Source organism: Lactuca saligna, chromosome 1 (assembly GCF_052625555.1).
Source record: "Lactuca saligna cultivar CGN05327 chromosome 1, ASM5262555v1, whole genome shotgun sequence".
Classification (NCBI taxonomy): Eukaryota; Viridiplantae; Streptophyta; class Magnoliopsida; order Asterales; family Asteraceae; genus Lactuca; species Lactuca saligna.
The window spans coordinates 29300649-29315904 of NC_136417.1; the positions used below are offsets into that span (position 1 = coordinate 29300649).

Below are 15256 nucleotides of genomic sequence, written 5' to 3' on the forward strand. Positions count from 1 at the left end.
AGCAATCTTGGATGGTGGACAGAGTTGATCTAGAAACTGCTCGCGCATTTAAGCCCAAGTGGTTACGGTACCGGGTGAAAGTGCTTTTAACCAATCCTTTGCAGCTCCTTTAAAGGTAACAGGGAGCATCCTTATCAAAATGGTATCTTTGTTAATATTTAGGACATTGAAGTAATCAGCAATTTCATTCACTTCATCTAAGTGTTTGAATGCATCCTCGTGATCTTTTCCATAGAATGGGATATCATTTAGTACGGAAACGATATGTCCCTTTAGCTCGAATATGGCAGTGGCAGGGATTGCAGGTTGTACTAAGCCTGGACCAACATCATCTCGAATTCTCTTTCTGTAAGCTCCCATGGACATTTCCTCAATATTTGCCATCTCGTGCCTTGGCTCGTTCTCGGGTTCGCTCGTATGTTCTTCAAATTCGGGCTCGGTATTGTACTCGGATTCGATTTGGACGGGTATTTGATCCAAGTGTTCAAGCTTGCTTTTGTTCTTCGAGGATGAACTTGACTCCCCCGTTTTCTTTGAAAACACTGATTTGAATTCTTGTAAGGGCTTCTTCTTCTTGTGAATTGCAGACTCAGGATCTTCAAGTGGTGGCACCAAAGGTGTGTTTGAGCCTCTGGTCATGAACTCCTGCAGATAATCAATAAAGACAACGTAAAAATGAACTAAAATAGACAAATAAACTAAAAATTAAATAAAACTAAAAATCACAATTCTCACGTCGTGAGTTCTGTAAAATAAAAAAAATTGGAAAACAGAGAATAAAAAATTAATACTAAAAAAAACTTTTGCTGGAAAATTATCTTTTTGCAGGTTTTACCCACAAAAATGATCGATTAACCTAAAGCTAATAAACTAAGTCGTTCCTCGGCAACGGCGCCAAAAACTTGATGTGCACGAAAGTACCCACAAATTTTAATATTTATAACCTAACAAACTTAGACTAACTATGCACTTATAGGCAGTGTACCTAGTCAGATTACAGTATAGCTTATGTAAGTCGGGTGTCGATCACAGGGAACGGTGTTATTAATTTACTATTAAATTAATCTAATTATTAACAAACTAAAAGGGTTTTTATCTAATTTTGCAAGTTTAGATGAACTTAATTCTTTAACGATAACTTAATCAATAAACAAAATACTTCTGTTAGTTCGAATCCACTTTCACTCAATGGTTATATATTAGTCAAGACTATTACCGGTGGTTACCAATTTAAGAAGCATTAGCAGTTTAGTTCTAAACCTACTAATTATTAACCAATTCATGTAAATCTATGTGCGGTCACACAATAGTTAACACAAAATCTATTATTAAGTAAGATTGGAGCGATGACGATTGCTTGATCAAAACACAATTACATTCATAATATGATTTCTCTAACACAACTTGATTCAATGATTCAATTACTTATCTAAGATTGGTTTGATCTTAGCTCTAATAAACTAGTGTTCACTTTGTTATTAGGTATTCATATTCATGCAGATTTGTGTTCACTAACTACACATAACAAGAATTTAAAGCAAGTAAATCACTAACTAAGCATGCTAGGTAAAATCAATCAACACAAGCATATAACCAACAAATAAAGATAATTCTAATGCATTCAAACCATGAGTTCCAGCTTCATCTAGCTAACATAAGCAACTAGATTTAGCTAGACATATTAACAACTAAACAGTAAAAATCTATAGTCAAACACATGATAAATGTACCAAGTTTATAAAGCAAATTATGAACTTCCTCTTCTTTGGTGTTGAAAACAGCTTCCAGGTATCCTTCTCCTCTGATTTTTCGTCTTCAGGAACCCCTCTAATCACCCAAAAGTTCTTTAAGTCGTAATGGTCGAGGATATATATAGTTTTCCGATTTTCATAATTCACGTTGTGAATAATAAGTTATTCACGTCGTGAATACAAGATAAATGTGTTCGCAAGGATTCCTTCACCCGCGTACATATCTTCTAGAACTTAGACTCACATCGTGAATCTTCCAGTTCTCACGTCGTGAGAACGCTTTTCCCTGATTTTCTTGTCCTTTAATCTTTTAACTCCCAAAGTTTCTTCTTTTAACGTTTTTAGTCCCTTTTCTTCAAAATGTCTTCTTTTTGGGCTGCAAATAACATTTAAACTCATAAGTACCATTATTCTACACAAATTACCATCTTATATATAAAAATGTACTTAAATATTGCCTAAAAATAACTATAAATATGGCAATATTAGATAACATATCCGCAAACATCTAAAGGAATCCTGACCTCCTCCTGTGGTACCTTGACCACCCTAAGAACATAATGTAACACCTAATTCTGATCCCAATGATGATCCAACCCCTTGGAACGAAGCTTCTTCGCGCAGTTTTTTCAAACGTTGCACTGGATCCGACCCTGCTGGCATCTCAAAAGCTGATCCAAACTCTTAGGTCTCCGCCCGAGACCCTCCAACAAATTCATCTGACTTGAACCTCTCACATTGAGGTCTTCCTAACCAATCTTTCGTCCGCGGTTCTGTGATCCATGTCATTCAGGGTCTCGCACCTTGATCCACTTACTAGCTTAATCGTCGCGGCTACCTTGCAACACTGGAACAATCTCTGCTCTAAACCTGGCTACAAACTATCCCTGAGACTTGGTCTCTAATCCCGAATGTGAAAAAGGTCTCACAATCCTTGCTGCCTGATCCAAGGTGAACTCAAAAATCCTAGCAGTCTCTCCACTAACTGGCTCACCACTGGAGCTGAGACCAAACCTTGGTCCTACTCATGCACACTCATCCTCATTCTGCGAAGCAACTATTTCCCACGATCAAGGCATAAACAAGAGTCCTCCTTCCCATAAGCTTCTCAGATTCTCCAAGACTCAACCCGATTCGAGTATGGATCATATGCTTTCAGTAGTACGAGCCCAATACTACCTTCCACACCTATCCATACTTTCCTCGGCAATCCTCCTGAATCCTCAGAGTCACTTACTCCACCGATATAATAAATGTTTGCTAAACAACAAAACCATCTCTACTGTAGTACCTCCTAGGCTCCCCCTAGGTTCCCAACTTCACCGAACCACCCCACTTAACAACTAACTCACATTAATAAGATTCCTACAAAGCACAAATCAAGCAACATTTAGGTAATCGGTAAATCTAACCAGCATACACTAGACAAGTCAATCTATCCTCACATCCAATATGCAAGTAGGTAACACCTATCACTAATCTCATCATAGGCTCTCCCTAGGGTAGTCTCCAACTTGCGAAGCTATCATCAGACATTCAGTCAACGTACCACAACCCATGTTATCCGCATCCATCCCTCCATCCACGTTGTCGGCTGCCTCATGCATGAAAATTGTACACATAAAAGGATCTAATAGATTGTCGAATAATAGACTTTACCCTAAGACCTCATGAAATAAGGTCAAATCAGCTATTCTAAAGCTATAAGATCCTAACCGTATACAATTTTTAAAACATACACATTGCAATTATAATTACCAATTATCATTCTCAGTCAAGCATGACATCCAATATCCTCATGGCTACAAGTATCACATATCAGGCCAACCTGTTGCTGACTACTCAGCACTAGCATGCAAGTCTACCAGCTCATACAACATATACATGCATCTCCCCTAGTCCTATCTAGCATGCGATTCACAGATTCATAATCAAATCCTAACGGATAACAAATGTGGGTATTCTGGGGAAACTTACTTGAGCTCGGCTGATTGCATGCACCACACCCTTTATTGTCTTAAAAGTTCTTTACTTAAAACATTTTCTTTTGAAAGCTTTACAGATCCTCATTTTGAGTTCAGACACACCGGAAGGTATCCCCGAATCCCTCAAACCAAGGCTCTGATACCAACTTGTAATGACCCAAAAATCTAGGGTAAAATTTTCATTTTATTATAGCTAAAACATTGATACCATTTATTTCAAACATTTTAAATCATCTTTAAGTAAACCATTTATCAGATTTCATCCCAAAATCATTCATTGCGGAAATCGTAGGTGTGTGCATTGCGATCAATCCAATCTCTTCTTTCCCAAATCGATAATACTTGAAACCAAAACTGTCAATCGTAAGCACAAAGCTTAGCGAGTCCCCTAGAGTATACCCCACACACAATCCACATAACACATATCATATTAGCTATAAAAGCTATCCCTACCACATAAACCCTGCATAGAATCATATAAGGAACCCATGGAAACCCTCCAAGATCTTACACCTAGTGCCACGGGAACCCCTAAGTGGTCTTATCTTCCATGGGACCCCCCACATGGTCTTTCTGCCTTGGGAACCCCCATAAGGTCTTCCTGCCAAACAATACCTGATGCAAACTATACATATAAACATATAAGCTAAATGTACAAGCATATAAGGATGCCCTGGAAACCCTCCAAGGTCTTACATCGGGTGCCACGGGAACCCCCACGTGGTCTTAGCCCACTGCCATGGGAACCCATACATGGTTTTAGCTTGGGAAGCCATGGGAACCCCCACATGGTCTTATGTCCAACTGCCTCGGGAACCCCCCGGGGTCTTCCATGAAAGAATCACAAAGACAACTAGCATACCAAATACCACACAATCAACTAGTATATTGCATATATAATTGTATGCCATGGGAACCCACACATGGTCTTCACATAATACATAATGTATCAATAGCACATTCACAACAATCATCCCAACTAGATAAATGGGTCGAGCCTAGTGCCTTAGACCCATTGGTATGGTGACAAGACTCACCTCTCGAATGCTAAACTGATAAGCCGAAGTCAGATATATCCCACACGCTGCTCCTTCTTAACTGCCCATAATCATCAGGTGATTAACTTGTCATAATCCCATAAATACCCTCGAGTCAACCCCAGGCAAAGTCAAGATCCACTTTCAAGGTCAACAGTCCATGTTGACCTCAACTCGTCGAGTACAACTAGCCACTTATCGAGTTCCTTGCTTAACTCGTCAACTCGCCGAGTCACCAGTGGGACTCGTCGAGTTCCTTGATGTTCACGATTGTAAACCACCAACCGAACACCCTTGACCGTAAACCCTTGGCTGTGAACCCTTTACCGTAAACCCTTGGTTGTGAACCCTTGACCGTAAACCCTTAACCATGAACGAGAAAACTCTCTCGATTCGTAGAGTCATTTGAATGACTCGTCGAGTCCACTTAGTCCCTTATGTTTACGGCCCTTTCCAGCAGGACTCAAGGTCCCAAACTTCAGATCTATACTCTGCTAGCGATAATACCACATAAAGTTACCAACTTTATGTCCATACAAAGTCTCATAATGCCAAAACTACATCAACAAGCTTTTTACAAGTCTCTAATGCATGAATAAGAATTAGGGTGCACCAAGGAGACAACTTTATGACATTTGGGACCTAAGAAGGTCCAGATCTGGAACCATATCCTTATGATAGGTCCAGACCCAAACTTGGTTAGATGTTCTCAAGGATGGCTACAATCTTCCAAAGAAATCAAAGCTTAAGATAGCAGATTAATACCTCATTCAGGAGTCCAACACGTAATAGATGCCTGATCTAGAGCTTCCCCCTTGATACTTCCTCTTCAAGCTTGGAATCCTCCCCAAAACTCCAAAGATAAGCTCCCAAACGTTCTTACTTCACACATTAGCGGGGTTGCGGCCGTGAACGTTCTCCTATGGTGTTAAGGAAGGCTACAAAGGCGTATAATGATGTTTATATATGGGGTAAACCCAGAAACTAGGGTTTTCTCTAAACAACTCTGACTTGCCAAGTTGGGCCTTCCGACTCGCCGAGTCGGTTCCGAGCCGCGTCCAAAATGCCTCGACCCTACTCGACGAGTTGATCTCCCGACTCGCCGAGTTCATGCATAACATTTCCCCCAAATGATAATTTCTAACCGATACTCAAAACAGGTGTTAGAAAAAACACATTAATTAACTTCTACACGTTCCATATTGCAGTTGTAATTGTTTACAAAAAAAATCTATAAATTCTATAGAGTAAAAATCTTGCAACCGTTCAAACCAAAACCAACTTGTTTAACACAAAATGCTTGTAGAAACAGTGGTACCAAATTTCTTCCCAAAGATGATCCATCATCTCATCATTGTTGAGATGACTCATCAGGCTCTGCAGCAACAACCATAGCAGGTTTCGGTTTCCAGTGCACTTCACTAAGTTTCTATACTTCTTCATACTTTGACAAAACTTTATGGATTTCATCATTCACACTCAATTTAACAAACTTTCTGAATGCCAACAACAACAAAACATAATAACACTCATTATCTACTCATATAAACCATCTATAAAAAATTAACAGCAAAAAAATATATAAACAAAACATGAACAGAAAAAAATAAACACAACAACAAAAGCTTTTGTTGGAATGGAAATCTCAGCGGGAACAAATAAGAGAAACAACAAACTTGATAAAAAAAAACGCAAAAAAATCAATACCAATCGAAAATCTCAGTTGGAATGGAAAAACAAGAACAAATTGGAAGAAACACGCACCTAGTCATCGAAAGTAGGTTGTCTCCTGTTGCTTCATCGGAGGAAGAAGACGACTGGATGTGAAAAGCGATAGCAGCAGCCGATAGCAATGAGCATCCCAACAATTTCGATTTAGCTATTCTTCAGTGGAGGCATGACAAAAGAATAGGGCAATTATGGAATTGAATACTTTTGTTCCCGGTCCATCAATAGAAAAAGGGAGACCAGATCAAATAAAAACCTTGGACCGAGTCCTTAACATTCAAATCTTTATCAAACATGTTGATTGACATTTTTTGGACGATCCCATTTTGAACCAAGTTAGAACCTATATCAAACGACCCTTTAGTCTAAAAATAAGAAATAATCTATTGCTATAAATATGCACATATGCAAATTACAAAAATAAACATCATTTTTATTATAATGCGATTGACTTAGACGATGTAGTAGTGATGGTGTGGTGATGTTGATTTTGAAAAAAATTGATGAAAAATACTCAAGTTTTCATATAAATATTGGTTCTCAAAAAGAGTTTTTAATTTTGTTTACATTTAATCTTTATTTTTTTAGTAGCGATATTTTATCCTTGTAAGGTGTAGTTGTCATAAAGATAAAATATAAAAAATTTCAACAAGTTTATAATATATAATATATAAATAAACTAAATATAAATAAAATCAATAATTCATTATCCTTATTTTCCAAATAAATAAAAATAAAAATAAAAAATCCTCGCTTAAGGAAGTAACCCTATAGTTTTTAACTTTAGCAATGTTTGATGGTATATTAAACCCTTTAGTTTTTAACTTTAGTTTCGGAATTTCTGACACCAAAGTAATAAAAATATATTCTTATTAGGAAAAAAAAAAGTTTCGCATTTTATGAAATGAAATGATGAATAAATATGAAGGCATCTCTTTTGTCACATCGCAATTTGCTCCAAAACGGTACAAAGAAAACAGTATCCGAAGCAAACAAATGACAGAAACACTTCATTTTTGCTCTCCTTCATTATATCAAATCCCTACAATCTTCTCGAACACTCTCCCTTTGATTTCTAGTTTTTTCCTGAAATCTTAACTCGGTGTTCGTCGTCTCAGATTGCGTTAATTACACTTAAACAATGGATTTTCGACTTCAAAAACCATTTCATGTTCTACAATCACTAATGCTACTGGTATTTGCTTCGCAGTTGCAGAAACCGTCGTATGCAAACACCGCGCCGTTAAATTGCACCGAAACATCCCGTCTGTGTACATCTTTCTTAGCATTTAGTCTATCGCCGAACCAAACCCTAGCAGTTATCATGAGCATGTTCGATGTGTTGCCGCAAGATGTTACACTTGAAGGTAACGGCAGGGATTACATATTTGTTAGGAAGAATTGTTCGTGTTCTAATTCTCCTGTTCCGAAGTACTTGACGAATACGACATATACTGTGAGGAAAGACGGGCGATCTCTGTACAGGATGGTGGTTGATGCTTACGGCGGATTGGGCTATCTGCCGTATTTCACAAGGCCGGCGCGTGCAGGAGCAGTGGTGTCATTGCAGTTGTTTTGTGGCTGTTCGAATGGGCTGTGGAATTATCTGATGAGTTACGTGATGAAGGAAGGGGATAGCATCGAGTTTTTGGCAAGTAGATTTGGTGTTAGTATGGATAGTATTGAAACCGTTAATGGGATCGAAAATTCAGATAACGTCACCGTCGGTGCACTTTATTACATACCTTTAAATTCAGGTAGGTCATATAATCTTAATTTAATGATAAAGTTCCTTTTACTGCTACTCTTTGCGCTCTTAATTAGTTGAAATGTTTCATCCTTAATTGTGATCCGATTAGTTCCTGTTTTGTAGCATATGCGCGATGAATTTCACATCGCATTATTGTAGATCTGCTGCAACTATAATCGAGTTTTAACATGAAATTGACGAATTATTTCAGTTTGAACTAATCGGACTTCGTAACTAATTTACTGTCAAACTTATTGCAGTTCCCGGTGAGCCATATCCTATTGAGAACGACACTCCTGCTCCTGCTCCACCATCCCTTTTTGTTGCAGGTAATGTAGGTTTATACTTTTTATCGAATATATTTTTTGCAGATCACACTAGAAACAAAAGAAAAATGCATTATGATGTTAATCCTTGTATTAAATTGCCTTTGGCTGTCTTAGAACCTGAATTAGGGCTCTTTCAGAGACGAAGAGACTAATATTTTTGTTTTATCCAGGAAATCATAAGGCTCGTGTACCATATGGATGGATAGTAGCTAGTTTGGGGGTTGGTTTGGCACTAATCATAGCAGTCACAGGTTTTCTTGTCTACTCAAGATCATCAATTTGCTTTGATGATGCTCAAGGGAATCATGGAAAGGATTCAAAAATTGAAAAGATTTCTCATAAGTTCCGTATCTTACAGACAACAAGCTTTTGTTGTGGTTCAAGAAAGGATGATTGGAGAGAAAATGTGGGGGAATCTAGTGAACGTCGTATGAACATTCCAAAAGGTCAAAGTTTCTGGCTTCTCTAGACCATCTTTAATGTTCTTTTCATGAAAACCATTAAACTGATTTTTGTGTGTTTTTCTTATTCCTGCAGTTATTGGGACTGATGTGTTTGATGTAGAGAAGCCTGTTGTTTTCCTATATGAAGAAATTTTTTCGGCTACAGACGGTTTTTCAGAATCCAATCTTCTTGGTCTTGGGACATATGGTGCTGTGTACCATGGTCTGCTTCGTGACCAGGTTGATATTTCATATTTGTCTTCTTTTGTTCACTTTCTATATATTTTTGAGCTATGGTTAATCTACTTTGTACATTATTGTTGCATAATTGTAGGAAGTTGCTATCAAAAGAATGACCGAAACAAAAACTAAGGAGTTCATGGCAGAGATGAAAGTATTGTGCAAGGTTCATCATACAAATTTGGTAAGTATTGTGCTCTACTTCTTCGATTTATAACCATTATCTATGTTACATTTTTGACAACTTTTGACTTGTGTCTGGTTTTGTTATTGTTAAGGTAGAACTGATCGGTTATGCCGCTAGCGATGATGAGCTCTTCCTCATTTATGAATATGCTCAGAAAGGTTCCTTGAAAAATCACTTGCATGAGCCTCAAAACAAGGGTAATACTTTACGCCCTGTATTCTAAATAGGGAAAATTGCATGGGATAATACCAACTATAGCAGTGTACTTATATTTCTTTACCAATAATAGCAATATATATAACATGAAACTTGTTATAAATGGTTACACGTTTCATGTTACATATTGCTGTTATTGGTAAAGATATGTTACGTATATAAAATACATTTTACAAGTTTTTGTTTACGTATTGCTATTATTGGTAAGAAAATAAAGTAGGTTGTTATTATGGGTAAATAAATATGCGTACATTGCTATTTCCTGTAGGTAATCCGACGCTTTCTTGGATTATGAGGGTTCAAATTGCACTTGACACCGCAAGGGGGCTGGAATACATACACGAACATACTACACCTCATTATGTGCATCGTGATGTCAAAACAAGCAATATTTTACTCGATAGTGCTTTCAAAGCCAAGGTACTTTCTCTAAATTGCATCTTTTTTTTTTTTGTTTATACATCTTATTGATTTTGGCTTAAACAGATCTCAGACTTTGGGTTGGCAAAACTTGTTGGAAGAAGTAACGAGGATGAAGCTTCAGTGACAAGAGTGGTTGGAACTTACGGTTATTTAGCTCTTGAGTAAGTATAACGGTATCTGTATATACACACGTTTCTTAAAAACCAAAATTCAAATTTAATAATAATAATAAAATTATTACAGGTACCTGAGGGATGGTTTAGCGACAGTTAAGAGCGATGTATATGCATTTGGTGTTGTTCTTTTTGAGATAATATCAGGAAAGGATGCCATAATACAAACCGAAGCTGCTGTGTCAAAAAATTCAGAGAGGCGATCGTTGGCATCTGTTGTAAGTCTATTCGAAATAAAAAGTACATTACTTTGACAAACGTAATTAATTTTGTGAAAAAAATGCAGATGTTGGCAGCTCTCAAGAATGCACCCGAGTCTATCACTACATCGAGCTTTAAAGATCATATTGATCCCAATTTGATGGATTTATATCCCTACGACTGTGTTTTCAAGGTATCGCATAAGGGGAAATACAGAAAAGAATAGCTAATTCCTATTTATTAACCATTATATTTTATTTTGACTGCATTAAAACATTTGTCAGATGGCTATGCTGGGAAAGCAATGCGTGGAGGATGATCCGGTCTTACGACCTGACATGAAGCAAATTGTTATTTCCCTTTCACATATTCTTTTATCATCTGTGGAATGGGAAGCTACACTTGCTGGAAATAGCCAGGTATTCAGTGGCCTTGTTCAAGGTAGATAGCCGTACAGACAGACTCTTTTTCTTTTCCTTCTTTTCTATATAAAATTAATCTTACTTTCCCACATCCATATATATTATGCTTCTAGAACCTACCGTATAAATGTGTGTATATAGGTGTATAGATGATTTACTCTAGTCTTCTTTTTGGTATTCTTCCGTTTTCATTTTGTGGGTTGTTTCATAAGACATAAGACATAATGCAAGAACATAACAAGTTGTATTGCATTTAGAACAAAGATCGATCTCAAATGAGACAAAAATTACAGTTTATTCCCCAACAAGGTGTGAAAAAGACGTTAATGCTCTCTCCTTGTGCTCGGGCACTAGAAAGTTTGATGAACTTATTTGAATCACAATTTATTTGTGTACAAAGTTGGTGCAAAGGCTTACATATATTATTCGTGACATCCTTCACTTGCAAAATGAGGCAAGTATGCGACGGGGTGGAGCGAGCAATGGTCTTCGTGAATGAAGAGCTGCCAAATTATCGAGTAATAAAACATCTCCCTTACACCATTGTAATGCAACACACTCATCATCAAACATCTTTAATAAGTCATTAACCTCATTGCGAGGCAATGGTTCGCCATCACCAAAAACAACTGCTTTTGTTGGATCATCGTTTAGCTTATCATGCAATCCGCCATATGAAATCGCAAGACTGTTGAACCAGGTCTTTTGTTGTTGGGCTTCGTTGTATCTAAAACTAGGTTTCGGACCTACTATAACTTTGACATCATCACCCATCCATTCTAGTTTCATTCCCAACTTGGTAGCCCTGCATTTGAATCCAAAAATTAGGCGATTCAAATGTAAATCAATTTCATTGTTTGTAAATTACTAGATGTTTCAATATACAATGTCTTAATAAGAAAGAAATATATTGAAATTTGAAAATATAATGTTGGAAAAGAAATAAATCCAAGTATAACCAGATAATGAAAGTACGTTGTTTCATGACTTTACTAATTCGTTAATATCTTATTATATCTAACGAGTCAAAGGAATAAGTCTTTTAAGAACTTTTATAAAATAAAGTCGGTTGGTTGACAATTCGTCCAAAGTGAGTTCCGAATAGATACAAGATTGCTAAAACAATTATGCTAGCCACCCAACATGTCATTTTGTATGGTTTGCTTCTCACGTTATATTCTTGGATGGGACTATATGATAACACAACACAAAACTGCAACTTTATTGTCTTGATACCTTAAAATTAAGGGTGTGTATATGATAGTTTGGTTAGGTTCCTTGTCAAAACCGAACCATAACTATTACAATTGCTTAATGTATTTTGGTAGCCATTGAATATGAGTTGGTATTAGTTTTGGTTAATGTTACTAGTCGATTAATAATTTTGATTAATGGTTAATGTTGGTTGACCATAATGACCGAATGACAAAAAAAAAAAAGTATGTTGCTATCAAAAGGGGGGAAAAACTTAAATTTTGTTGCTATTTAATGAATATTATAATGGTAATTTAACCTTTTTAGCACCTTGAACCAGCACCATCTAAATTATTTTTACAACATAAGAAACTATCTCAATGAGTTGAAACTTTTGAAAATTTTGATTTACTCGCCCATGGTAATCTTAATAACATGTTACAAGGAGGATTTGTGAAAATACATTCCATAGGACCTGGAATTCACCTCATCTGAAAAATTAAAGTTCGTTTATAATTGTCATCATATTAAGAGTTTAAGGTCATCAGGCTCCTCACAAACTATATAAGTACATTGTTATACATTCATACACTGAAAATTTAGAATAACAAAATGAAAGTGTATGAACATAACTTATGGAGTTACTTGCTTGAAGTTGAATGCTTGAATTTTGATGCTAATATCGTGGTTGTGCCTAAAGCCCTTAATATAGTGCCTTGAAATCTAGAATAATTGTGCATATAAGTATATAACTATATTAATATAATAGAAGATTACATAGTCTTTAGCCTAGCGATAACGAGTGATCATCTCAAAAAGAGGTCATGGGTTCAAGTCTCTTAGAAGTAATTTTAGATAGTTTGTTGTTTCAAAAAAAAATCTAATTTAAAATTGTTATCATTTAAATTTTATATTCCTGACATAATTACATACAATATATTTAACATATTATATTTACATTTAAATTTTCTAGTTTATTCGGTTAATAAAAATTGGAAATCACGTCACCTCTTAAACTATAGGGAGTGGGAGAGGCTAAGCTCAAGCCAACACCCCACCCCCTTGGCTCTCGCCAATCAAGCTTGGCCATCTAGCCAGGGAGAAAAGATGAGAGATAGAAAGGGAAAAAGTGAGTTGTGATTGGTGTTCTTGATTTTCTTTTTTCTTTTTTTTACAAAATCAAACATATTTAAATGACATCACTATTATTTCTCAACTTTTACAAGGTGGGCTTTTTTAGGCAAATGCTTAAGTGGCTTTAAACACTTTGACAACATTCATCACCACTCTCTTTGTTCTTATTGTAATGGTTCGGTTATATCAGTTAATTCGATTTTAATTTGACATTTCAGTTAATATAATCATCCTAGTTAAAACTTTAAACAACCAAATTTTTAAGATGAATCAAAATGGCTTAACTTTCTTTATATATCTTTTTCTAATATCATTAATAACTAATTATTAAATTTGATAAAAAAAAATATTGCATAAAAAATAAAATTCTTATATAAATAATTTAAGAAACTATAAAAACACCAAACTATAGAATAAATTATATTTTTGGTCCCTAGCTTTAAGTGATGTTTTCAATTTCGGTGTTCCAAGGAGTTGGTTTTCAATGTGGGTTATATATTTTGATGTTTCATATATCATGTTGCTCTTGGATCCCACATGAACCAAACCATTTTTTTTTTGGAATAAAGTTATAAAAATCATCTATATCAGGCACCAAAAATGTAATATAGTCTATATAATAATCTTGAAAATCTTAGTTTAGTTTTTCTTTTTATTAATAATTATCTAAGTTTGAAAAACGGAATATAGACGTAAATGATGGAGAAGTGTGGAAAACCTTTCCTCCGCCACGCTCTTGTCATCGGTCATGAACGTGCCCTTCCAGCCGCGTCCTACCGGCGATGAAGGGTCCAATCCTTCTCGCATAACTCTGTTGTAAATCAATCCTTTCTCTTCCAGTTGCTCCACAAATTCTGGATGCTTCCCTTTCATCTTCTCGTAAATCACATGACTCAGAACTATACATGTTTCTCCTCCCCTTCCCGGTTCGATCTCACAGAAGAAAAACAATTTCGAAGGAAATTCGCTAGCCTGCAAAACACAAGATGATCGATATGAGTTTTATTCTATAGTAATTACACAGATTTATCTACAAGTTTTGATCGGAGGTAGGGAGTATATGTATATCATACATGAGATAATTCGTGATGGAAGCCGATCATCTGGTCCGGTGGTGCTTCATTCGCAGTGTACACACGATCGGTAAGCTTCGTCCTGGTTCCTGAACCACCGGCGCCGTAGGAAAAGTCTTCGTAGCCGGAGGAGTCAACGACATCGTTGAAGTCGGAGGCAGTGGAAACAGGGAAGCCTCTGAAGAGAATCGCACCAGATCTATGGAGCAGAGATTCGAGCCATGGTTTATTAGCTTTAATGGCATCTGTTAGCTGAACAGACTTGGAAGCGTTAGGGTTGGGGAAGAGAACCGCGGGGAAGACGACTCCACCATCAGATTTCTGCTGCTGCAACCCAACCACTTCACTGAATAGGTTTACTTCTGCCATGATCAATCCAAAATTCAAACAATAAGTGGCGATTATAAGCCAAAATCATATGGGCTTAGATCTCCAACAGGTATTCAATTTGGTGATTTGTGTTGTTTGTTTCTTTCTTATAAATTAATTGAAGAGTTGAAGATAAAGTACACTGAGTGTTGGAAATTAAAATACATAAAAATGTGCTATAGGTGTTGCTAATAAATATCATAACTTAAGCACCCAGTGTTTAGAAATTAAAATACATAGTCTATAGGTGTTGTTAGAATAATAAATATCATAACTCAAGCACGACTCTTAGAAATTAAAATACATATGATGTGTTCGGCAATATTAGCTGATAGTTTGTAGTGTGTAGCAGGTAGTGGATATCTTATAGCGTTTTGTTAAACGTTGCATGGAGTAACATTTGGATTTGGAGTGTTTGTTTAAACTAAACGTTAGAAGTTTATAGTGTCAAACAAGATTTTCTGTTTAAAACGGAACGTTTTGTCAAACACTAGAAGCTAGAAGCTCACAAACACTCCATACCGAACACGTCCATAATAGTCCATAATAAGTAAATGAACACGTGCTATAGGTGTTGCTAGAATAATAAATATCATAACTC

At 36.3% G+C, this 15256-nt stretch overlaps 2 protein-coding genes across 2 annotated transcripts; one reads left to right on the plus strand and one right to left on the minus strand.

Annotated features, from left to right (window-relative positions):
• The first annotated feature begins 7437 nt into the window (after positions 1 to 7437).
• Positions 7438 to 10976, plus strand: LOC145030397 (lysM domain receptor-like kinase 3). The gene is made up of 11 exons (XM_078978774.1): positions 7438 to 8258; positions 8512 to 8580; positions 8751 to 9026; positions 9118 to 9263; positions 9358 to 9447; positions 9542 to 9647; positions 9935 to 10086; positions 10153 to 10250; positions 10333 to 10480; positions 10549 to 10656; positions 10748 to 10976. The coding sequence occupies exons 1-11, from the start codon at positions 7643 to 7645 to the stop codon at positions 10910 to 10912; spliced, it is 1974 nt and encodes a 657-aa protein (XP_078834900.1). The 5' UTR covers positions 7438 to 7642; the 3' UTR covers positions 10913 to 10976.
• A 131-nt stretch (positions 10977 to 11107) lies between these two features.
• On the minus strand, positions 11108 to 14837 carry LOC145030405 (clavaminate synthase-like protein At3g21360). The gene is made up of 3 exons (XM_078978780.1): positions 14287 to 14837; positions 13932 to 14185; positions 11108 to 11690 (listed from the first exon to the last, which is right to left on the minus strand). Exons 1-3 carry the CDS (start codon positions 14653 to 14655, stop codon positions 11324 to 11326), a joined length of 990 nt encoding a protein of 329 aa, XP_078834906.1. The 5' UTR covers positions 14656 to 14837; the 3' UTR covers positions 11108 to 11323.
• Positions 14838 to 15256: the final 419 nt, after the last annotated feature.